This window comes from Vespa crabro, chromosome 18 (genome assembly GCF_910589235.1).
Source record: "Vespa crabro chromosome 18, iyVesCrab1.2, whole genome shotgun sequence".
In the NCBI taxonomy this organism is placed as follows: Eukaryota; Metazoa; Arthropoda; class Insecta; order Hymenoptera; family Vespidae; genus Vespa; species Vespa crabro.
Window position 1 is genome coordinate 3,046,825 of NC_060972.1, and position 26,179 is coordinate 3,073,003.

At 28.3% G+C, this 26,179-nt stretch overlaps 1 protein-coding gene across 2 annotated transcripts in view; it reads right to left on the reverse strand.

Annotated features, from left to right (window-relative positions):
- LOC124430299 overlaps positions 1-26,179 on the reverse strand; it is a 157,690-nt gene that overhangs the window by 31,299 nt on the left and 100,212 nt on the right. For both annotated transcript variants that reach the window (XM_046976636.1, XM_046976635.1), the window contains one exon: positions 6,693-6,835. In XM_046976636.1, coding sequence (XP_046832592.1) covers positions 6,693-6,835 — 143 coding nt within the window. The remainder of the gene's footprint in view (positions 1-6,692; positions 6,836-26,179) is intronic.

The following is a 26,179-nucleotide window of genomic DNA, read 5'->3' on the forward strand; positions in this document are numbered from 1 at the left end:
AAACTCTTTAGAAGGTAGCCGAAGGATCTCTCGGCTTTTTGCGAAATGGAAGAGGATGAGTTTATGTAGCGAGAAACGAGTTAGCGTTATCTCTTCTCTCGGTTATAGCAGCCTTCTTTATCGTTTCTTTTCGTAATACCTAGACGCCTTTTTTCTTATTCGATCTGCGGTTAGAATCTGCTTCTCTTCGTTCCTTCTCTTTCTTTCTTTCTTTCTTTCTTTTTCTTTTTCTTTTTCTATCTCTTGTTCACACTCTCTTACTTAAAAAAAAAAAAAATGAATATATTTATCATCGTTTGTCAGAGACAGCATACGAAAACCAGCCGATTCTCAACGTTCTGCCTTCCTTTCTTTCATCTTTCTTGCTTTTTTTCTCTTACAACTTCTTATCATGGTTTCCTGCAACGGAAAGATATTTCTCATTGTTCTCTTCTCACGTCTCACGACATGTATTTTTCTGTTCGCCAAGGTATGGTAACTTTGTCTTCCTCTCTCTCCCTTTTTTTTCTTTTCTTTTTCTTTTCTCTCTTCCATCTTTTCTTTCTTTCTTTCACGATTTTATCGTTTATTAAAGGCGATATTTCTTTTGTCACATTGTCACGGTTTTCCTTCATGAAATATGATTATAGTACTGTAATATTTTTACAACTGAAATTATTGTTAATGCACATTTTTATTTACACATTTTTGATTTAGTTTAGCTTATTTCTCTTCTTTTCTTTTCTTCTCTTCTTCTTCTTCTTCTTCTTCTTCTTCTTTTTCTTTTTTTCTTTTTTTCTTTTTACAAAAAGACAAAGATGGCTATCGAGTTGCAATACTTTTATTCTCGTAGTCGATCGGTTTTACACGCATTTCAAGGCCACCACGAAATTGCCAATTCCTTTGTGAAGCGAGCATACGACGTTACGTTTAATTGAAACGAACCGGCTGCGTCCCTCGAAGTCCAAACCGCGCGAAATTGGCACGATGACAGGCGGCATCGATAAAGTGGAACGAACGAGAAGGCTCGACCGATCGACATTTGCCTACATTCTTTCTATCTTTTCTTATCTTTGAATTTTCGAAATTTATATGACATAGACAAGAAAGGAATTTCTGTATTTTTTTTAATATTATATCTAATTTAGGAAAGTATTAGATTGGTACATTTTTTTTTTCTTACTTTTTCTTTTATATTTTTAAATAAAATTAAAATATTGAAATGTCTTTGGAAATGAATTTACCTGCTCAAAATAACATTTTTTCTTTTCTTTTCTTTTTTTTTTTTTAACTTAATAAGGAGTTTGTTAGTTTTATTCACGGAAAAGAATGTTCATCTTTGTAAGAGAAAGAATCCTGATGTAAATTCATAAAGATGTCGTATATTCGTGTTGATGCAATCCCAGTCAAAGTTTAGCGATAAAAATACGTTTATGTAGAGTAAATTTTGATGTTCGTGATTGAGTTTTGATTTGTTCGCTTTGTGTTTAATTGTTGGGATCAATTAATAGTTGTTAGATTGATTGATTAATCTATGAACAGATTATAGATTGATTAACTTATCCTATTACATTTGTATTATTTTTTGAAAAGGAAAATAATAAAAAAAGAAAGAAAGAAAAAATAAAAGAATTAATAAAAGTGAGTATTTGGCACTTGTGATTACAGCCTGCTTAACGTTTGTTTAATTAATGGATGGTGTAATAAGAACGTGAAAATAATTATCGTTCGTTAGTACAAGGTTTTACAAAAAGAATGTTAGGAAAATCACGTTTTTCATTATATCTATTTTCATTATTTAATTTAATTTATTTAATAGTTAGCAAAATATTTTCTTATGGACAGTTCATATATCAAAAAATTATGCGTCAAAAAAATTAATCAAGAATCGAATATAATAACAATTATATAATAAAAGGTGTTGAATCGATAGATCAGGTTGAAGTGTCATACCATTCGGGAGACATAGATCTAACTCTCTAGTCGTAGATTTTCTTAAAAAGCTATGCACGTTCATCGGTTCAATCGATTCTCATCGTGGTGGAATATCTACAGTTTTAATTCTCGTTTGATATATCACTATTGGTGAGAACGGATGACAAATTCGATATCGGTTTACGGTACGAAAGCTTACGTGCTTCTTACACGACGAATTCTGTGAGATTTCGCATAGAAATATCTAGCATTAATCCATTTTGCGTGGTTGCTATTGATGAAGCTGGATACATGAATAGAATAAAGAGTGCCTAAAGATTCCTTCAATTTATTACATGAATGGAAATTTTTAAATGGCTTGTATCGATCTCATTTATAACATATACATAAAGAAAAAAACGAAAAATATATTATACAACAGATTGTCGAAAAAGAGATTGAAATGAATTATATGAAGATCATTTGTTGCGCTTTCCAGTTATTCGTCAAATTATTTCTATATATTTAAGCGTTTCATATTAATATCGCTATTTCGTAAGTAGCGATATAAGTATCTCTTTTTTTTTTTAATTTGATATATTTTAATACAACGCGTTTTTATTTAAATATTATAGCGTTTATGTATTTTTTTTTGTTTCCTTTTTTTTTCTTTTCTTCTTCTTTTCTTTTTTTTTTTCTTTTTTAAGTTGTTGAGCTTTATTCAAATTCTATCTTTTATGAGTAAAGTATCTCGAATATCAAGAATTATTTAATTAATGAATCGTCTCATGCATAGATATATACTAAGAGATATAGATAGATTGCGTTGCGAGATAATATTACGTGTTTATATATTCATTCCAAGTTAACTCTGAGAATGTAACTGAACGAGTTTTGTTGTGTACTTTTTCTTCAACTTTATTCTTTGAATTACTTCGTTGCTACATTCCCAAGAGAATGAAGATAAGACAAGGAAGAATATTCAGGTGAAGATTAAATGCGATTAAGTACGGCAGGGATATGCTAATGAGAAGATGATAAAAGTAATTTGAAAAATTTTAAAAGCGATTTCATTGAAAAATTTCGATTTTATAACAAAATGAATAGAATAATAGATATTCTTCCTCGTGGGAACGAAGTTAATTTTAAATACAATTATTTTCAGTATAACTCGTTACCTTTTGTATTTAATTAAGGCTTCTTTCTATTATCGAAAGAAATCTCTTAAGATTTGATTCGTTCCTTTTAGGGAAAATGTTACAGGAAAACGAAATCAATTGGACGCTGATTGCACGGTGCCAACCGAGAATATTTCCTTCTGTTGAAAGTAGATTAGTACATGAAGTCATTAAAGAAATGAGTCTTCCAAGTTTAAGCAAGAAATTGATCTTTTTGTCTTCGTCTTCTTTCTCTATTTCTTCTCTTTTTCATTTTTTCATTTTAAATTATATTAGCTTTTAGATTGGAATACTAACGGAATGCTTATTTTCATTAATTGCATCCTGCGATTCATACTATCCATCCAGCTATAATTTACGTTCTACATTTGTCTCTTAAACAAGACAGTCTGATCTATTATCTTAACGAAAATAGGCAGAGATAGGTAATGGAGTAGGTTAATCGCTTTATTGAATATCCTATGTGATATTAGAATAGATTTTAGAAGATTAGGAGAGAGAGCACAATCCTGTTTATTTATGCATTTCAATCCGTTAGAATAATTTAATTTAATGGTGAGATAATTAGTCATAAAGAGAAACAAGGAACAGTATTTAGAGCAAATAAGCGGATGCATTATTTGGAAAATTAATATCGTTTAAGGAAATAATTAGGCTTTAATATTAATATATGGTCTTTATATCGACAAAATATTTTTTGTAATAATTTTAATGTTTTATTCTATTTTTTATTATTTTTTTTTTCGATTGGTGGTCTCTCTTTAGAATCAACGTTTTTATTATTTTTTTTTTTTTTATTTTATTTTATTTTATTTTATTTTATTTTATTTTTATTAGACTCGTCCAATTTTGGCTCTCTCTTTCGAACGACTTCTTCCTTTTCTTTTTTCTTATTCTTCTCTTCTTCTTTTATACTAAAACACTTTCGCTGCTTAGCACTTTCGAAATTGCGAATTCTTTTACTTTACTTTTGTTCAGTAAAAAGTGCTCGAGAAGTTTCATTTGCAGTGGTGAGAGAAACCTTATGCGCTTCGTCAAGAATTACGATCTGAAATTAAATTCGCCATGCTTTCTTCCAGACCTCTACACTCTTGTCTGATCCTTCTCTTTTCTTACAAGAAAATCCTTCAGAGATCTTGAAACTCCTTTACCTTCTCGTTGCTCATCGAGTATAGTCGTTTTGTTTCGTTTCTTTGAAGTGTTAACTTCTTTTCTTGAAATATTTTTTTTGGATTCCTCTTTCGTTTAAGCGTATAATTAAAGAACAACATCGTAGAGTTATAATTTTCATGGTGTAATAAAAAATAAAAATATGTCGGTATTGCAAAATATTTTGAAATGGAACTACAAACACAAGAACAAACATAAATATTTTGAAAATATAAGACTATAAAGAGGACGATGTTAATTTATAATACAACATTTTATATAATGCAATATTTTTTTTTTTTTTTCAGTATTATCATAGTTGAATTAATACCATTTTTTGGTTAGTTGATTATCGAGAAAAATACGATTATATGCTTGAGGATATAAAAATAAATTCACTTGGAGTTCGAATCGTCCAATTTCAATCTAAATCTGTTAGGCAAAAAATAGAAATAGAAAATTGGATTTTGCTCTATCTTCGATTTAGAATAGACTATATTACAACATCGATTCGATTCACTTGAATTCTTAAAATATGTCTATACCTACGTTCTTCCTTCCACAGTAAATTTTCATAGAAACAAACGTGGAACTGACAAAATTCTGTGGTTAATTTGGTAAATATGGTAAATATGTGTACATGGGTTTGTGTGTGTTTAGAAAAGCTTATGTGTATCTTCTTTGAGCATTTCGTTAGTCTTTTAGGAAAGAACTACGTGTAGTACCTGTAAATGTAAACCTAAAATGTCGTGTCTCGTATTTTCTCTTCAAATAGGGAAAGATGTACATATATATAGTTGAAGCTATATGTAAAATAAAAATTTCAAACGTTCTGAATGACTTTTCTCTTTTAGACGAATTTATCTTGAACATTTTTTTACTGTTTTTACTATATTTTTTTGTTCATATACATGAATATCGGATGAAAGTTTGACAAGTTAATTTGTTTGAGAGAGCAAAATCATCTCTCTCTTTCCCCCTTCCTCTCTCTCTCTCTCTCTCTCTTTATATATATATATATATATATATATATATATATATATATATATATATATATAAAGTGTGTATATATATATTCACACACGTAATATATTATAGTTCTCTTTAAAGGATAAGATGGATAATCTCAAGATGGATTTTATTGTATGTGCTAGTCCATATAAATTGAAACAATATTATACATGCCCACGTTATTTTATCACGTCGATTAGAATTTCAAATTTCACGACATTCACCTAGTATCATATTATTCTTTTTTCTTTTCGTCATTTCAATCCGTTTCGCTATCGAAGAGATTGAACTCGGATAAAAGAGATGGTCACGTGCGTTTCGCAATCCCATCTAACCGTGACACATTCTTTATTAAAATTTATTCCAGTAGTTGTGCGATGGAATGTATTATTGAGATAGATTATATGTGCCACTTTTAATATCCATCGCGTTTGTTGTCCTTCATCCTTTCATAATGATTTGTATTAAATATATTGCTTATTAATTTTAATTATTCCATCATTTTCATAAATTTCTTTTCAATTTTTTCTTCTTCATTATTATCGATATTTTTTTATATATCAATTAAATAATTTTCTATTGTTCTGTTTTACTATATGGCATTTTTAATATTTGTAGTTTAAATTGTCGTAAAAAGTACAATAACTTAAATTTCTCTTAGTTCTCATAGTTCGTTTTAAAGTATATTACAATAACTTATGTTTGTCACAGATAAAAATTAATTCGTTTTCATTTTTAAAATAAATTCGAGAATTTAATAAAAATCAAAAGTTAGACAAAAAGTTACAAAATGTTCTTCGTGTTATTTATTGTATGCAAGCTGTTCAAACTGACGTGACTTCGTTTGAATATTCTCCTAAACCGGACGCCGTAGGTATTTAAATGTGTCGCCAAGTTTATCTGTACTAGAGCGCAAGCAAGAAGTAGCATGATTTTCCGGTACAATGAATCTAGGACGCGAATCTTAAGATCTTTATAATCCTTTTTTCTATCTTCTTTTTTTATGAATATTTTCTTTACAGATAACAGCCTCACATAAAATTTGAAATATATATATATATATATATATATATATATATATATAAATATTTAAATATATTATAATAAAAATATTTATATTTAAATTAATCTTGTATATATAGAGAAAAATGTATTATAAGATCAACAGAAACATTTCTTTTCATTTTTTTCTAAAAAAAAAAAAATACAAAAAATATCTATATGATTTTTTTTTCTCGATTATATTCTGTTACGTTAAGTATTATAAAAAGAAAAAATAAAACTATAAAAATTCCTGATGGAAGGGAGAAGATTGTAATGTGTGTTAGGAAAATAAATTTGTAAAAATTCTGAATTGAATGGAGAAAAAACGTATGTCAATAGAAATATACATACGTATACACGCGTGCATGCACACATACACACATACACACATAAATACGTACATACATACATACATACCTGAGGAATTCGGAATAATCGAAGAAGATTGGCCACTTGGATTGATGTTACAGAACTTGCAGCTCCCACAACGCCACTGATAACTTTACGAACGGTAGTTTTATTGCAATGATATTCAGCTCCGTCGATATTGCTTATCGATCCTGAAAAAAAGAAAACAATTATAAAAATAATCTTATTAAGTGTACTCTATATGCATCATAGACATTTTCTAGTATAGTAATTTTATTTTATATATACGAGAAGAAACGAAATTGAATTTTGTACATAGAATATATTTTTATCTTTTCAATACGTTTCTCGATATGTGAATATTATAATGCAATTAGTTGAGAGAATAGAGAATATCGTTTCATATGAAAATTATAGCATACTGTGTTTTAATCGTAATATTAAATTAGTTTCGTTATGATATAGAACCGATATTTTGGTCTACTCATTATTGAAACTTGAACTCCTTCATGAAATTATTTTATCCTTCAAACGAGTGAATACTTGAATGAATTAATTGTTTGATCAATCGTTAATAACGAGTAATTTACTTTAGCAATAAATATTCAATCAATGAAAATATGAAAAATAAAATGTTATTTCAAATGGTCGAAAATATCTTTAGCTTTCTCTCTCTTCTCTCTCTTTCTTTTGATAGAAACATCAATTTGTATCTTCTTAATATCTTTCCACGAAATTTATTTGTGTCATTTTGTGGTTTATGTAAAATATAATATTATGTAGAAAAATATCACGAACGGAATGTTCGTTTTCTGTCTCATCCGTCTACTTTATATACAAATATATATATATATATATATATATATATATATATATATATATATATGTATATATATATATATATATATATATATATATATATGTATATATATATATTGTGATATCAAGATAGATTCGCAACAGTATAGTAGTAGCACCTGTTGAATTGGAGACCAATTTACGTAGAACAATGCCGAACTGTCCTTTCGTAAAAATTATTTTTTTTTCTCTTTTAGTTTAGAAAATGAATACATTTTTTTCCTTATTAATAAAAATACAAAAGTCTACCATGAGAGATAAAATGCATTAGCACTTTGGAATATTTTATAAATGCACAATTTCATATTCTACGTTTTTATTGGATTTTAAAAACACGAAATATTTGTTACAATTTTCGCTAAATCGACTGAACTTTAGAAAGTGAATGATAAGAAAAATAGAAAGAGAAAGAGAGAAGGAGAAAAAAAATAGAAGAAATGCATGGAAAAATTTTAACAAAGAGATATTTAACAGAGAAAATGGTTTGTATCTCGTTAGAAAAATACAGATATCATATTTTTCCATGTATAGTACACCATTTCACATAAAAAGTATACCGTGAAAATTACAAAAAATTGTTAATGACACGCCTGTTTATTTATATTTAATAAATAAGTTAGATATAAATGATAGCAATGATACTATCGAATGCTTCTCAATCAGTCTAATAATATTGGAGTAATAACGTTGTAACATAAATCAGAAATGTATCTGTAACGATAGAATTGTTTTGGATTACGTGAAACGTGCTTAACTATAGTGCTACAAGATGTACCATGAATACAAGTATGTTTGAGTGTATGTATCGTACACACGCGTATCTACAATACAGGTATGTTTGTATGTATGTATCGATGTATACATGGATATATAAAGAGGTTTGCACTATCAACTCTCGTTAGCATCTCTCGCTTTAGTAGTAAACTATTTGTGACAGAATTAAGATTTAATTAATATTGGTAATAGTAGGAACATGTATAATAAGGTTTCATCAAAGACATGATTTTCTTTGTCGATTAAATTAAATATTCAAGGATTGGATGGAAATTAATCTTTACTAATTTGAAGGATTTTATTGAGAATTGAGATATTAAGTGTGAATAGAAATTTATTGAATGTTAATTATTAGATTATTAATTAAAATGATTAATTATTATGATAATTATAAAAGAATAATTGTTACAATGAAACTTTATATCGAAATTTTAAATATTATTCCATTAATTTAATACAAATCAAATTAGTCATATTTTTAGGTATTATTCAAAAGAATAAAAATAATGTAGGAACACACTATTATCGTTGATTTACTTATAATTATTAGAATTATTAGAATTATTACTCTAATATTAGAACATTTATTTAGATTGAAAATATACATCTGGAAATATTAAATATTGTTAAAGTAGTTAGACACAAATTGAATATTTAGATTTTTAACAATTTTGCAAAAATATTGCAAAAATATTGCAAATAAGAATTAAAACAGAGTGTATAGGTATGTCGTAAATTTATGGTATGTAGCTTTTAAACTTTGTGAGTAGTTCGAGAAGGGATTTTAGCAGCACGGGTCGAAATGATGGAAAAGAGAGGGTAAGTTCATTTGTTTGCATTTCTGATGACGCGAGTAAGAAAATTGAATAGTCTTAGGAGAAGATTAAGACCGTTGGAAGGAGGTTGAAACTTCTGAACGTATTCGCGTGATAATCCTTCAGAGCTTCTCGCGAACTTGTAATTAATTCATCGCCTTGCGAACGTTTGACCTTATCTTGTATAATGGTTAAGAACGCGCTATTGTTAGACACGTAATTTTTTGAAAATCAAAAGAGAGAGAGAGAGAGAGAGAGAGAGAGAAATGCTATCACAGCACAATTCAAGACGCATTTCTTCTTATAACGTAACGAAAGAAGAGAAAAAAGGTAAATGCTGAAGCAGCGAAAGTCTGAAAGAAAAAAAAAAAAAAATCGAAGAGAAAATCGAAAAAAAAAGAAAAAAACGAAGAGAGAAGAATCGTCTATTGCTTTTAGTTGCTTTGCAGTTGGAGTATTCCAGTACCAATAAAACGTCATTTGAGTCCTCTCTTTCTACGAGCACGTTCGCAAGTTTGTACGTGCTTCTTTTTGTGGAATATTTTCTAAGATAGCTTTATATCACATCTCTCTCTCTCTCTCTCTCTCTCTCTCTCTCTCTCTCTCTCTCTCTGTCCCTCTTTTTCTTTTTATTCATTTCTATTATATCTTGAGGATAACTGTTTTTCTATGTACGTATCTCGCATTATTACATTTATTGAACATATTTTCCTTCTTTAATATTTTAATTAAATTCTAATAAACCTTCGTGTTATCTTATGTTTTCTTTGCTTTAGTACAATAGTAGTAATATTTACTACTACTACTAAAGCGAGTACACAAATTCATGAAGGTACGAATAAAACAAGCTCGTTTTTTATTCTTTATTTTAAGAGAACTTGTATTTCTGAAGTACTTGAAATATATAGAGAACGATAATGTATTTCGTAAGGTTATCAAAATTGTGGAAGAATTCATTATTTTCATTATGATAGTATAGAATTTTCTTTAAGAACGTTCATTTTCTTTATAATTTATTTTTTGTGATGTAGAGAAATATTTGAGATCAATATTTTTTTTTAGATTCATTAAAATTAATTACATATATTTAAACAATATTGAATTTATTTTTTTGAAAATGAATTTCATCCTTGGAGTTCATAAATTCATTGTTTCACATCAATCTCGAAATTCACGTCTCGATTCCATTATTAAGGTTAATCCGATATCGTAGATCATATGTTCCAGTTATAAGTTGAACCCTACTCTATCATGATATCCGAACGAAGCGAATCGCCGTGGAATCAAATGTATATCAAGAGAAAGTTTGGAGATTCGATTTAAAGTCAGTGTATTAAGTGGATCTCTCTATGATAACGTCATATACAAGGCATCAACCGAACGATCTAGTTGGCATTAATACATCGACTATATCCATGGATTATATTAATACGATAGTGATTCATAGCGAGTTGCAAAACGTTATTCTTATCGTTAATCCTCTTATGCGGCACATACATATGTAAATCAAATGCTAATAAGAATAATTAGAATACAGATTTCAGGTTAATTACTAAATTATATATATTATTAATGATTGCCATAACTTTTGAAAAAGAATTTAGTTGACGTCATTCGTCACAGAAAAAATTGTTCAGAATTGATACACTTCTATTGAGTCCGATGAAAAAGTTGATCTCGTTTTTTTTTTTTTTTTTTTTTTTTATTTCATTCTTTGTTTATATTCTTTTTTTTTTTACATAAAATAATACCTAAACCAATCGATACGCGTAAAGCCGAACATGGACAATGGATTTTTTTTTTGCAAAATAATAAAATCCACGATGAAATATGCTTGGTTATTTACTCACGGATCCAGTTTTCTATTCGTTTGTACGTTACATGTACGATGAATACACCGGATGGATTGAAAAGAAACGGAAATGTGCTTGTGTGTATACTCGAATAGTATAGTTGTCCATCAATCGATAAACTCTTCCTTTTCCCTTTTTCCAATGGACGATAGAATTTATTACAAGTATACTTTTTTATTTTCTTTTTATTTTTTTCTTTTCTTTTTTTTTTCTTTTTTAAGTTCGTGCAAATAAAAATATAAAAAATTTCGTGGTTATCAATGATGACAACGACGACCGACGATGATTTTTCGTTATTCGTTCGTTTATAAAGATACGTTTTTATTTTTTTTTTGTTTTTTTTTTTTTGTTTTTTTTTATCATTTGTATTTTTGTTTTTATAGAAAGAAATAATATGAATAGATGTTAACAATTATGTAGAAATGGAGATATCAGTTCGATTGGGTTGCTCGAATTTATCGGTATCAGTTCGTACTTAATTTCCGATGCCATTGATTGAATCTTTGCTAATCCCAAAACTCCGCTACCCTTTTTAACCGAATGAAAACGTGAATGAAAGAAACCTTTTCGTCATCTTTTTTATTTCGAATAATGCATTTATTCTCATTCTTCTCGTTGTCTATAGAAAGTTAGTTGATCGCGTATTTCCAAGATTTTACTTCAATTTAACATTTCCCATCGATCCGTCGAACGATATCATATGCGCGATTTTATATCAATAGATATATATATATTTTTTTTTTATCTCGTCAGATGTTTCTTTCATCGATGAAAACCATCATTTTCTCTTGCTTTTTATCGACATCATTTCAAAAGAAAACCAACGAATAGATTAACATGGCAATATGGTTGGACGAATGATTATCATTTTTTTTTTTTTGTGAATAATAGAGGCTTGATAAAATGAATTAATCGAATTATCTGATATTGCGTGAGAAGATGAGGGACTATTTTTAATTATTTTTCTCATTCTTTTTTTATTTTTTTATATTTTTATATTTTTTTATTAATATGCAAAAATAATGAGGAAGGCTAATTATATACTACAAAATCGGATTTTTCATTAATTTAATATTTCAATGAGAAAATCGATAAAATATTAAATAGTTATAAATAATATCGTAATCTTTAGATGAAAAGTTAATTAATCAAAAGAATATTTTTTTTTTCATCGTTAAAAAACGAGAACATGCAGAAAGGAAAAATAATTAATTTCGTTGTAAATTAATTAATAAATTCGAGATATAAATTAATGATTTGAAGAGACATAAGAGATAATGAACATTGAGAAAGGTGATATGCTCGAATGCAAATGATTTAATTGGACCGACAAGACTAGGGAGAACTTGGAAATCTCTTTGCGCAAATACTAGCTATGGTATTCTAGTAAGTGTGCAAAAGGAAGCATCATACTGCAGTATATATGTATATGTATATATATATGTATGTATGTATGTATGTACGTATATATATATGTATATATATATATATATATATATATATATATATATATATATATGTATCCTGCACGTATACTTTCATATAGTTTTATGTACATATAGTTATTACATATACACGTTCACGAAAAGCAGTAGTGCGAGATCGCTTGGGCTTGGAAATTACATTGTGCACATAGCCTAACGCTTTCGTGCTCACGGAACAGAACGAGATGAGATGCTTCAGATTTACATAAAAATACGTGTTACCATGCAGGTTTCATTCAACGATTTCTTCTTGGACCTTTCTTGAATTTCTTCTTTTGAAAAAAAGAAAAAAAAGAAAGAAAAAGTTTATCTTCTTTTCCTTTAAACTTTTTTCATTTTCTCTTTCTTTTTTCTTCCTTTTTTTTTTTTTTTTTTATCTTTGTCCTTTTATATTTCCGCCCGTTTTTATTTAACGCCGTAGGCATGTTTGACCTTTGTCTGGTTCAGCTAAGAGGCGTGAAAACTGACATTTACTGAAGTTCGTCAGAGAAACTGCTTGTTAAAAAGTTTGTCTACCAGAGTAAGAGTAACGTTGACTGCTTCAGCATATATCTAAAGTTTCTTGAGGCAAGATTCTTCAGAACTGTTCTCTTTTCTTTTATATACTTATAACTATCCCTCTGTCAACGCTTATACCTTGGTAATCCACCCTTCTTCGATTCGAAGAACTTTATTTCTTAATCTTTTTCTGTTCTTTTCCTGATCTTTTTCTCATCTTTCCGTTAGTGTCTCAAAAGAAACTCTTGTAAGATTCTTCTCAATTAGAAATCGGATCTAATGGAATTAAGTGGTAAGTTGATCCATTAATGTCGCTTTATCTTCTTATATAAGTTATTGCAATAGTAATATAGAAGTTAAGAACTAGAAATTTTTGATCAGAAAATATAGTATTTATAAGTAAGTATTGTTCGATATTGTAATTGATTATTTTTTCTTTTTTTGTAATTAATTATCTTTAATCTACATTACTATTTAATATTCACATTGTGGAAAAATTTCTTTTCAATTGATTATCTTTATTTTAAATTACTATATAATAATCTTATTATATTGCCTTATTATAATGAATTTCATGAATAATTTTGTATAGAACATTTTATATAACTATTGTAATAGGAATTTTTATTATAAAAAATATTTATTGTGATGAATTTTTTTACTTATAACTGAGTAAAAAATATTTGTATTTTGCGTAAGTCAAATTTGAACTATAACGTAATAATTTTACTTGTTAGCGGTTCTTTCGAGTGGGAATAACATTCCGTGGTTGCAATTAATTATACGCTTTTAACGTATCTCCCTTTCTCAATGTTCTGACACATTCTCTCTCATTCTCTTTCTCTCATCGTAGAGAGAAAGTTACGAGGACGAGAGTTTAATGAAAAAGAAATGCCTTTTGTCGTGGGTGAAACAACGTCGTACATTGTGATGTTGTTGTTTTTAGTTCTCAACTTGAAAAGAAGAGAAATAACGTAAAAGAAAATGTAAGTACATAGCTACTGGCTATCAGAAGTCAGAGGATAGCTCGCAGAGTGTAGATTTATGTTATAGAATGATCAATTGATATTCGATTTATTTCAAAATTAACATTATATATCCAATTTTAACAAATAATCAAATAATATATATATATATTATGTTTAAATATTATTTAAATATAATTTTCGAACAAATATAGTAGTTAACTTTAAAATTTTTATTATGATTTATATTTGAAAAGTATCATGAATATTGTTTAATTGTTATTAGTTGATTAGTGATGTATTATCGTTAAGATCTATTATCAAATCTGGTATATTATTTTTCTAAGATTCTAATTAATTTTAAAATATCTGATGAGGGATACAAATTGTCAAGTATTGATTCATAAACATAAGCAATTCGAGTAATAATCTATGTGCTTTCCACGTTGATATTTGCAGTGTCTATATTCAGGATTATCTATAATCCCGAAGGCCTAGTTTGCAAATGCAGATAGGTAGGAATGCAAATGCATCTGCAAGAGGTTGATATCGTTCCCAACTGACGAATACCATGCTTGAGAGGACGAATCATTGCTTTGTTCCAGAAAATCTACGCGAAGGGAATGCTTCTTTTGTTCAATGTATTTTCATCCGACCTTTTTCTATGGGCCCTTTCCCTTTTTCTTTTTCCTTACATCACACAGAGCTTGGGATCGTATCACTTGAATGGGCTTAATGGTTCGTTAGAACGACGAGTGGTTTCAGTCGATGATTTTGGTTCACGTGGGAATATCCTTGATCCTTACAATATATGAGTTTAGATATACTTGTAGAGTAACACAGGGAATTGAGGATCTGTCCATTATTGTCGGAACTTTTAGCTTTTTCTCATTGACACGTGTAGTGTATAATCTATTTATCTCATTGAATTTTATTTAACAAAAATATTTGTGCTTTATTTTTTTGACGTATTGTTTGAAACCTGCCAGCTTGACTTTGTATAATAATTTTTTCTTATTTTTTCTTATTTTTTTTTTTTTTTTTTTTTTTTTTTTTTTTTTTTTTTTTTTTTTTTTTTTATAGAAATAAAAAATTGGATAAAAGGTATTGTCAAATACTATTGGTTAGATCACTTTTCATATTTATGCTTTGTGATCATGAATTATAAATGATTATACTTGTTCCATTGTTATGGAACAATGCTTGTCAATGTAATTGTTATTTCGTAACGAGACTTTATTGGTTTAGCGAGTTTACGTCAACGTAGTACGTTTCTAATCAGAAGTGAGTACTGTCCTGAATATTGGATCGTACTAGATTAGTTTCGTTGGTTTTTCATTTAATTTAATACGATTAGAAAATGAATAAGAAAGGAAAAAAGAAATTAGAGAGAAAAGAAAGTAATTAAGATAAAAATAAATAAAAATCTCTGAAGAGAAAATCTATCTACGTTTCTTTGCAATCACGCGAACACGTGAAAGCATTCTTCGTGAAAGAGATAATTTGCGTTTTATGTCTTGTTTTCTAGTCCTGACGGATTCACAAAGTGCTATCTTTGCGGGTTAAAGGATTACATAGCACATTGGAAGGTATAAAAAATTGCAACTATTTGTTCCGTGGTATCACGTGTTTCATCAGATACTAGGAATTCGTAAGATACATATCTACAGTCTCGTAATTTTCTATACATTTTAAGACTCTAAAAGTTTTATTATGTAAATTTAAATTAAAGAACGCAAAAATACTGAATCTATAATTTTAACAAAGATTATTCGTACAATATTAAATAGTTAGTTTTATACAGATATATAGTATGTTAAATATCGATTGCATTTCTGATTTTTGCAATTCTAAAACAAATATCATTTTCCTTTGATAGTTCGGCCCGAAGGTTATACATTTCGTATGCGTCATTTACAATTAATATTATTAGAGAAATCAAATAGCCTTTGATATACGATTCAAGCTTGTTCGGTATATCATTAAACGATTTTATATTTGATTATTATAAAAGATTTAAAAATTCTCATTTACTTTTAATAAAAATATTTCTATAATTAAAATGTTGTATATTTATCAATGAAATATATATCTAATTAAGTAAAATAGGATCGTATGAGTTATGATTAAATAATAATTTAACACATGATGTCCATAACATGATTATGCATTCTATACTCTTATATGTATATCATTATACAAATTCTAATATATTATTTTACGGATTGCGATTATTCATATAAAGCGAACACGAAACCAAAAGAGCACAAAAGTTGGTTGAGGGGGAGGTCCTCTTAATATACTTTGATATAATTAATAATACTATGCTAACACTGTATTAATAAATAATATGAAAATATATGAGAAATAATACTTAACTTGTTTCAACTTGACAATTATGATGCACGCTTACAAACTTTTCTATTTAATAATAATTATATAAATATGATTGATAAATAGATAGATATATAAGATAAATAGTTCGTATTTCTTTTATATCGGGGAAAATTTTAATGAGTTAATTGAAATTTTTTTCTCTTGCTTCTTTTTTCTTTTTTTTCTTCGATAAATTTATCGTAAGTTTTATAAAACTGCAATATTGTCAAAGACTTTCAATGAATTACGGCGATATTGTGCCGATGGAACCGATGGAGGGCTAAATGGAAGTGGAAAAGGGAGTGGCAATAACAAGAGCACAGGTTAGAGAGAGAGAGAGAGAGAGAGAGAGAGAGAGAAAGAGAAAGAGAAAGAGAGTGAGATGGGAAATATTCGTCCTTTCAATTTCGATGTAACAAAGTGAGATGGAAGTTTGTTCCGTCCCTTCGGATGAGACTTTCTTCGCAACAAGTAATTTCACTAACGATCGATTATCATTTTCTAATTGCTTCGTTACTTTTATGTTTCCAAAAGAATCATTTGACTCCTCGATTTTTCTTTGAACATAAAGAAACTATGTAATAATATTGATTGGAATATACAAAATTACATAAATTTTTTCACATGCACCTGAACATTCCATGAATCAAAACCTTGACCAAGATAGATGAAATCTCCTAGATTTTCATCCTTCGTTTTTCCTAGATTCCCATATTATCTCCATAACCATAGATCCCCATGTATCTCATGGGACTAAGTTAGAAAGAGAAAGAGAAAAAGAGGGAGAAAGAGAGAGAGAGAGAGAGAGAGAGACGCTCACGATTCGTTGACAAAACAAGAGCATTTTCGTTCTGTAATATATGAGAATTATCGACATTTCAGATTAATGGTGTTTCGCGAGAGCTGAAAGGAGAGGAGGGATACTGTCGCTTGATAAATACCCTTATCAAACTGTATGGTACTATTCTTGTCTTTGTCTTTTCTTTTTTTATTTCTATATTTTTTTTTTTTTCGCCGAAGAAATATTTTACGGTAGTTCCGATAACGGTGACACATAGTATTCTTGTGTGTAGAAGTTTTTAAAATTTTTGTATTCTATGTTTAGAACCATAAAATTAATGACTGTTAATGATCATTAATTATTAATATGAATTGGATGATATCTTGACTATTATTATTAATTCGCATATTTAATTATAATTAAAAAAAAACTATCGTACGAGAGTAAGAAAAATACGAGGAAAGTAATTTTCTACTCGTTTGTAAAATGAAAGGAATTGGAAATTAATTGGTGAACGAAATAGTTTCTTATATATACAAACGTTCCTTCACTCGACCAGTATTCAAGGATGTAGATGGTAGTATGCTTGTAATTTAATTACATTTCCATTAACGTCGTGTAAATAGTAATCTTCGAGTATACTCGACTGAGTTTTTTAAGCGTTTAGTTTATTGATGATATTTTACAATAATTTCCTTTTTTAACAAAAGAAAAAAAATTGTTCACCCTTATTTCATATTTCACTTATTTATGTATGAACGATTACGACGATTATTACGAGTTAATTATCATCGATTTTTCATTGAATATTATTTCAATGTTTTCCTATTAAATATATCATTCATTATATTTTCATTCTTTTTTTTTAACTTTCGTCACCTTTCGTTTTATCTCGATTGTAATAGCACGCTAATTAAATACATATTTCAATTTCATTATGTTTGTTTCACTGACGTTACTTTTGCGATAAATAACGAGGAAGAGATTTTTTTAAGCTTTTGAAAAGAAAAATATTACAATTCGTTGCAAGCCAATGCATATATATTGATTCAAAGCAACGGTTTGTTACTCACTCATCGATATTAAAAGCCAGAATTCAAAAATAAAATGGAAAAGTACAATTTTGTCGATCTCTTGATTACACATTTCCAGCATTCGTTTACAAATAATAAATAAGTGAATTAATTAAATGGAAGATTGATATGAAAATAATTTACCTTTTTATTATTATTATTATTATTATTTTTTTTTTTTTTTTTTTTTTTTTTTAATATTTTCATTTATTTCGTTTTATCAATTCAATTCGTTTCTCCTTAAAATACCGATTTCTCTAAAATTTGGTCATATTTCATGTTTTCATGAAATACATGAAATTACGAATAGAAGTTTTTTATCAAACAAAAATGTGATTAGATACAAACAAATTTCAAGGATTCTAATTAAAGGCGACCAAAAGTATTTGCACTTGTAACGTGGAAGAGAAAATGATAGACAAAGCGAGAAATTGTTTGAGAGAGTGAGCGAAACAAATATATTTCCGAAGGAATTAAAGTGAGATAGAATTCTCGGTCAGAGAGTTAGATCGATTTCAATTCTAGTTTAAGCTACTTTGTAGTGACAAGGCATCGCCCTGCTGTAACTAATTCGATGTCGAAAGGTGCGAACGTTAGAATGAACATTGTAAGAGAGAAGGAGGTAAAGATGAATATAGATAGATAGAGAAAGAGAAAGAGAAAGAGAAAGAGAACGAGAGAGAGAGAGAGAGGGACACAGAAAGGGACAGAGATGAGTAAGGATAGACTAAACGTAGCTTGTTTGTAGCGTAGTCCGGATCAAAGTCTCTATGGTAAAATGTGGTTTCACTACATGTTGACAAAGCTATGAGGTATTCATTCGTAACACACGTTACCGAATCGCTCGAACATTCATAGTATTCGAATACACGGAACTTGATTCACCACGAGTGTTTTCAACAAAGGGATCCTAACTCCCTTGAGAAGAATGTATTTCGCGAGAAATCGTGGTAATCTCGTTACTTCTACATAACATCAAATAGTTTAGAAATGTTATGATATAATAGTCAAAATGAAAAATTTTCTGTCATTGTCATCTGTCAAAGTAAATAAAAAAAAAATTGGTTTATTGGTCAATAAGATTATGTTCGATAATTAATCATTTTTAAGCTTACAATTAATTGATTCATTTTATTGATGAAATTGATTATCTCATCGCACTAGGTAATTTTAATAAATACTTTCGTTATTTCTGATATCAAAATTTCTGATTTCGAATCGTTAAATATATAATAAGTATTTTTGTTAAAATTATCTTTTCTCCTATTTCCTAAACTTTTCTGTAAAACAGCAAGATCTCTCTCTCTCTCTCTCTCTCTCTCTCTCTCTCTCTCTCTCTCTCTCTCTTCATTTAGATAAAAGCTTTCGTACGAGCATTAAGTAACAGAACTTTACCTTATCATTTCTCTTCATCTTGATTGGTGTTCTAGATAGTTCGAGTAACTTAGAGATTTTAACGTTAACAAACATCGTCATTAAGATTTTCGTAAAAAGAAAAGGAGAATTTGCCAATGAAAATCATGAGGAAAATTTTATTTGCAATTAATTGATGCGGTAATATGCATATTTAATTAATTTTTTATCGTACGAATTAATTAATTAATTAATTAATTTAGAAGAAAAATTCTGAACGATGTTCGTGCTCGTTTTTATTATTGTAATTATATAATTAATATTTAATTAGTAACAGTGAGAAAAGTTAAGCGCTTACAATGTGTATAGAAACAAAACAAAATAACTAAAAACAAATAAAAATTTATTATAAAGTACAAATGTTGTATTGGATTTTAGTACGTATAAGGGCGTTGAATAAAATTATATTCTGCGATATCATCGAGGGTACTATTGTTATGCTGCATGTTTATATATATATATATATATATATATATATATATATATATATATATATATGTTGGTGTGTGTGTGTGTGTATGTGTATATATATGTATGTATGTATTTATATGTAGTATATATAACTCGTTACTTTTATTCGATCAAATTGTTACGACATGAACGTCATTCGTGCAGTTTCCTCTTGAAGTAGTAAACTAGGTCGATTGTCGTTACAGTTGACCGTCTAAAAAATGGCTCGTTTATTATCTCCACGATGAGAAAACGGCATTTCTTGTATTTATTTTTCCTTCTTTCTTCTTTGGACTAATGAAGAAATTTACTCTTTTAAAAGTGCCCTTGTTTGTTAGCAACAAGAGAGAGAATGCAAGGAAAAGGAAAAAAAGAAATAAGAAAAAGGCGAAACAAAGAAAAGAGAAACTTTGTATTTGGCAAAGCAAAGGAAATGTAATTAACGTCATATTAACGCTATTTAATTATTATTATATATAAATATTACGTTTATCACGTAATAACGTAACTATAATTAATATAATACGAATTGTTATGATTTTTAAATAGCTATAACTATTTTTTTCTTTTTTTCTTTTCCTTAGACATACGAAATCGCGCGTAGTTTTTATTAAATAAGAAATTATACGAATTGTTAGATCCTCTCTTATTAATTTTATAAAAAAACGTATATATATATATATATATATATATATATATATATATATATATATATATAACAGGTTTTAAATTCTTTTTATATTTCTTTTTTTTTTCTTCTATAAAAGAAGAGAATTGCATGTTGCAGATTTCGACGATATATATTATTTAGGTATATCTTGATTTTATTCCTATTGCTCGAGAGAAAAAAACAAGAAGAATAAAGAGAGAGAGAGAGAATAAGAATAAGAATAAGAATAAGAATAAGAATAAGAATATAAAAAGAAAGAAGTAACAAGAGCAAGCCCTACAATTGGATATGGATTTGATGATTGTTCGTCCTGACCTCTGAAACATTTTCCTCTTCGATTGTCGAGTACAAACGAAGCGTAGGTCGCACAAAACTTTTATACCAGACCGTATTTTCTCTACTAAAGTGAGAAAAGGTATGTTAGTGTGTAGATATATACGTGTGTTTGTGCATATGTGGGTGTGGTTGTGTGCGATAGGGTGTGTACTAAAAGTGATAGTTTCTTATTTTGATCGGTCGTTCCTTTCCGATAGCTTGTATACGAACGATCGCTAAATTGCTCGATCTTAAATTGATCTAGATCGTTGGAAGCTTTTCGAACAACTGCATTTATATTTTAGACCCCGCCTCTCTTTCGTTTCCCTTTCCTCTCTCTCTCTCTCTCTCTCTCTCTCTCTCTCTCTCTTCGTGACATAGATGTGTTCGATAATTTCTGTCAAAGCAATTTCGTGTTGATATTCACGCCAACTATGTTCGATCCTATGCCTTTATGTCTATGTATGTATCTGTGTTGATGTGTGTTTGAGCATATGCATCGCGTTCCAGTGAATTGGTACGAACATACATCAAACTGTCCGTGCATCGAGACGTTGCGGAATAATACAGTACATCGTTAAAGTAATGGCAGCAGAATTTATGTCAAACTCAACATGGTACAATAATCGATTAATAAAGTCGACTCTGGATAGGCAAGTATTTTTTTTTCATTTGATTCATACTTTAGATATATAATCTACTAGACTACTAGAAGATAGATTATTCGAAATAATGAGAAAAGAAAACATTTCCTTGGTATATTAGAAATAGGAAGCAGTATGATAAATGATTAGAAATGTCAGATAATTTACGTTGGTATATATATATATATATATATATATACACATATAAAGAGTTACATCATCATTGTAATAAAGAGATTGTCTTATTAGAGAATATTATTATTATTGTTATTATTATTTATTTGTGTATAATTATGATAATATTTATACACAAATAGATAAACAAGTTTCCAGTTTTTTTTCCGGATCATTTATTTTTTCTTTCTTTTTTTTTACTCTTTCTCTCATTTGGATTTGAATATAATATTTACGGATAATCGATTTGCGTATATTCGACCTCGTGCTTAATCGGCTTTTCGTTTGCATTCGCATGTTTTTAACGATTTACGTTATATCGCTCTTTAAATTAATTTAAATGCGAGGAAGAAAATGTGAAAATACGAAGGGAAATATTTTTCATTTAATCTAATCGTTGGAAGATATGCTGTACACAATGATTTTTACTATATCGAACAGTATTAATTATGTTTCGAGGATAGCTCGGATAAATTTTGTATACTGCTTGATGAGTGTTTCGTTAAAGTATTAAACTTTTTACGGGAGAATGATAACAACGAAGTTGAATATATACATACATGCATAAATATTTTAAGGCAATACACAAACGCACTTTTTAACTTTTTTTTTACTTTCTTTTTATCATGAAAAATTTAGTCAATATACGCGAAGGTTTTTATTAATTGTTTCCTCTTGCATAAATGTTGGGGAAAAAAAAAAAAAAAAAAAAAAGAAAAAGAAAATAAAAACAGGAGGAAGGAAGTTTTTATTTTTATTTCTCGTATATGAGGAAAATTAATATTTGTAATTTTTTTTTTCAACTATCCATTGAGTTTGCGCCACTTTTAACCTCGTTAATTTCAGTTTCCAGCGAAGAACACGTTGAACGACACACATACATCTTCCTTTTATTTCTTCTTTTTTATCGACTTTTTATTGCAAAGAGGATCACATTCTTGATGAATTACGATGAAAAGGATCACTATGAATTACCTTAACGTATCATCTTTCATTATGTTTGACTGGTTCAAACGCGAAAGACTAAGCCATTAATAATATTTCAATGTTATCAATATTTTTCTTTCATAGATATAATATTTTATTTATTTATTTATTTTCTTTATTTTCTTTATTTTCTCGTTCATTGTATTTCATCCTTTAAAGTCGAATTATATATAAGTCTATTATGTAGTAAATAATTGAACTCAATATTTTATTCTTCGATGTCCTATTACGATAAAAGAAACGATCATTTTTATTTCCTAAAAAATATTCTCAGATTAAGATAAGAATTATAACATACATACATATATATATATACCTAAGTTTCAGTGTCGTCGTCCGATCCAATTCAAAGCCAAGCTATCGCGTGTAACAAGTTCGAGTTTCGTACGGTTCAATCTTCTTTGGCGATTTTACGACTCGAAGATTGTGCTCTCGAAAAACTGCTTTGTGGCCATCGATTTTTCTTTAGTTTTACGAAGTCGTCGAGAAGCTTCTTACATTTGTCCGAAAGTTTCTACGAAGTTTCTTTTGGAAAAGGTTTCTACTTAACGATTCCAATAATTTTACAAAAGAAGATCAATTCCTTCGGATTAATATTCTCTTATGTTTAAGAGTATCTCAATTAGATATATATAAAGAGAGAGAGAGAGAGAGAGAGAGAGAGAGAGAGAGAGAGAGAGAGAGATTAGCTTCTTCTGTACCTTGTTTTTACAAATTTTGTTCTTACTTTAGAAATTTCTTTTTAATATTTTTTCAGTAACTTCGATAAAAGAGACGTAGTTATAGATTCAGGGTTATTAACATGATATATCCAATATAATAATAAAGTAGTAAATCTGTTTCAAGTCGAATATATAGTATAGTTAGAACTTTGTCTTTTACGATGAACAAGATTTCTTCTTCTTCTTTTTTTTTTGTCTTTTTTAAAAAATATATTCTACAATTATTGTTTCCATTTATAAAATTCTATTTGCTTGATTTTATTAATAATTGTCATACGTTTGATCAATCGTTTATGTCAGGTATCATTATATTAATGAACTTAAAAAAAGAAATTGTTCGAGATAAGTTCCAAATTAGATCTTTCGAAAACAGTATAAAGTATACATTTTTCTTTTTTGATATATGATGACGTAAAAAATATAGCTCTCTAGTTTTAGAATTTAAGATGAGCTTGTAAATAAAGCTACTTTTTAGACATAGCTTTAAGAGTAATAGCAATGTCTGTCTTAATATATTATTGCATTAATAAAAAGTGCATAAAGATATGTATCTATATAAATATATATATATATATATATATATATATATATATATATATATATACACGCGTAGACCGTGAACTATGAAATACGAGTACGCTTGGGCCATTGTTGCGGGATCGTATGACATGAGTGTATGTAATGACCTTCCCGTGTAGACATATTTATGTATATGTATATTAGAGTATGTGCAAGGGCTTTTAGTGTCACTAGTAAGGCAGGTTTTGTCGAGCAAATTACGTCCTAGCTAAATATCGTTAGACTTGGTTATACTGATTTGCGTTCTACCTGATTTTGCTATTAACATCCTTTCATTAGTCTATTACACACACATACATACACACACACATACACATATCGTTAGATATGAGTTTACTTAAGTAATGTCTTAAATATATTAGCTTTCGTATATAAGAGAAATATTTTCAAGCAAAGTTGTCAAAAAAAAAAAAAAAAAAAGTAAAGCGTAACATCCCGCCTGTATTTTAGGATGAGAAAATTGTCAGGGGGCTAATGAAATTTGTCTAAAAGTTTTTTTTACCAAATTACATTCTTTCTAGAGGAAAAACTTTGTAACGAAGGAAGCATGGGGAGACGTTAGTCGTATGTAATTCCTTCATTGAGATACGATTTTCGAAGAAAAAACTTTTCTAAAAAAGTTAAAAGGACATTTATTAATCATCAAGCTCGTAGATATTGTGTTATCGTTTATTGAATATTTTTATGAATAGTAATTGCGACGATATCGATAGATAGATAAAAAGAGAGAAAGAGAGAGAGAGAGAGAGAGAGAGAGAGAGAGAGAGAGAGAGAGGAAGAGAGATAAATAATACTAGGGAATGTATATCAGCTGCATATCAAAGAATTATGTGTATGGCATATAATAATGGTTATCTGGCTATATTGCTGTCGGAAAATGGTCTATTACAGAACATAGTTCTATATACTTTTTATACTATTTTATATAATAATGTCTTGTTGAATTATACTGCCAAATATCTCAGATTTTCTGGTTTACGAATAGGAAAAGATTATCTATGAAATAGTGGGAAAATTCAGAATGTATAATGTATGAAGGGGCACCTACATATATAGATAAATATATGGCGTGTATATATATATATATATATATATATATATGTAGATATACATATACATTTATGTGCTCTATAATATTAAAAGATTATGTTTGGATAAATGGAACAGCTTTTCGAAAGCTGCGATAATCGACGATAGTACGTATTTATTTTTTCAAACATACAAATATATATATACATATAGTCTTTTAATATTTAAAAAAAACATATATATATATATACACATATGTTTTTTTTTTCTTCAGTGTAATTTAAGAAGTTTTGACAACATGAAATTTGATCGGATGAGTAGAAAACTTGTTATATAGTTATTATTCCCACAGTAGTGATATATATGCAAATTGTATATGTATTTGTATTGTTGAATAAAGAGAAACAATTCAAACATAACTATATCATTTCTCTTGTGAAATCAACGTGGCGAGTATTTTCTCGCGACGATTTTACGACGAGAGCTGGCAAGGCCACGTTAATTAATTAAGTTCTAATGGTTACGTTGCAACCGAATGCCATACGTTCGTATCCTTTGACAAATTATTTCGATTTATCTACTTGAACATTGGAGTGATACTTTTGAATAAGGAGTTCAAAGCTATTTTGTTAACATTTTTCGATTCGATTCAATTCGAATTCGATATACCTTTTACTTGAAACGTTTGATTAATGTATTTTTACATCTCTTTTTTTTTTTAAATGAATTTAAGTATATAAAATGAATCGATAGGTCCACCGACGTTTCACTAATGCTTTCCAGTTAATAGCTTTGCATAATTAATTACTACTGCACTTTAAATAATGTAGCAGACAAATGAAAGAATAGCATCTAGTAGGAATATTCTTAGTTTTCTATATGTCAATTCTCTCTTTCTTTTTCCCTCTCTTTCTTTTCTTTTTTTTTCTTTTTTATTTTATTCCATTTTATTTGTTTTTATTTTATTTTGAAAAGAGTCGAACTTCTTTCATTGAATAATTGCGACAAAAATTGTTTAGGAGAATATTCGTTCTTAAAGGCCGCATTTTAATTTTCATTAAAGCCTTCCTTTTCA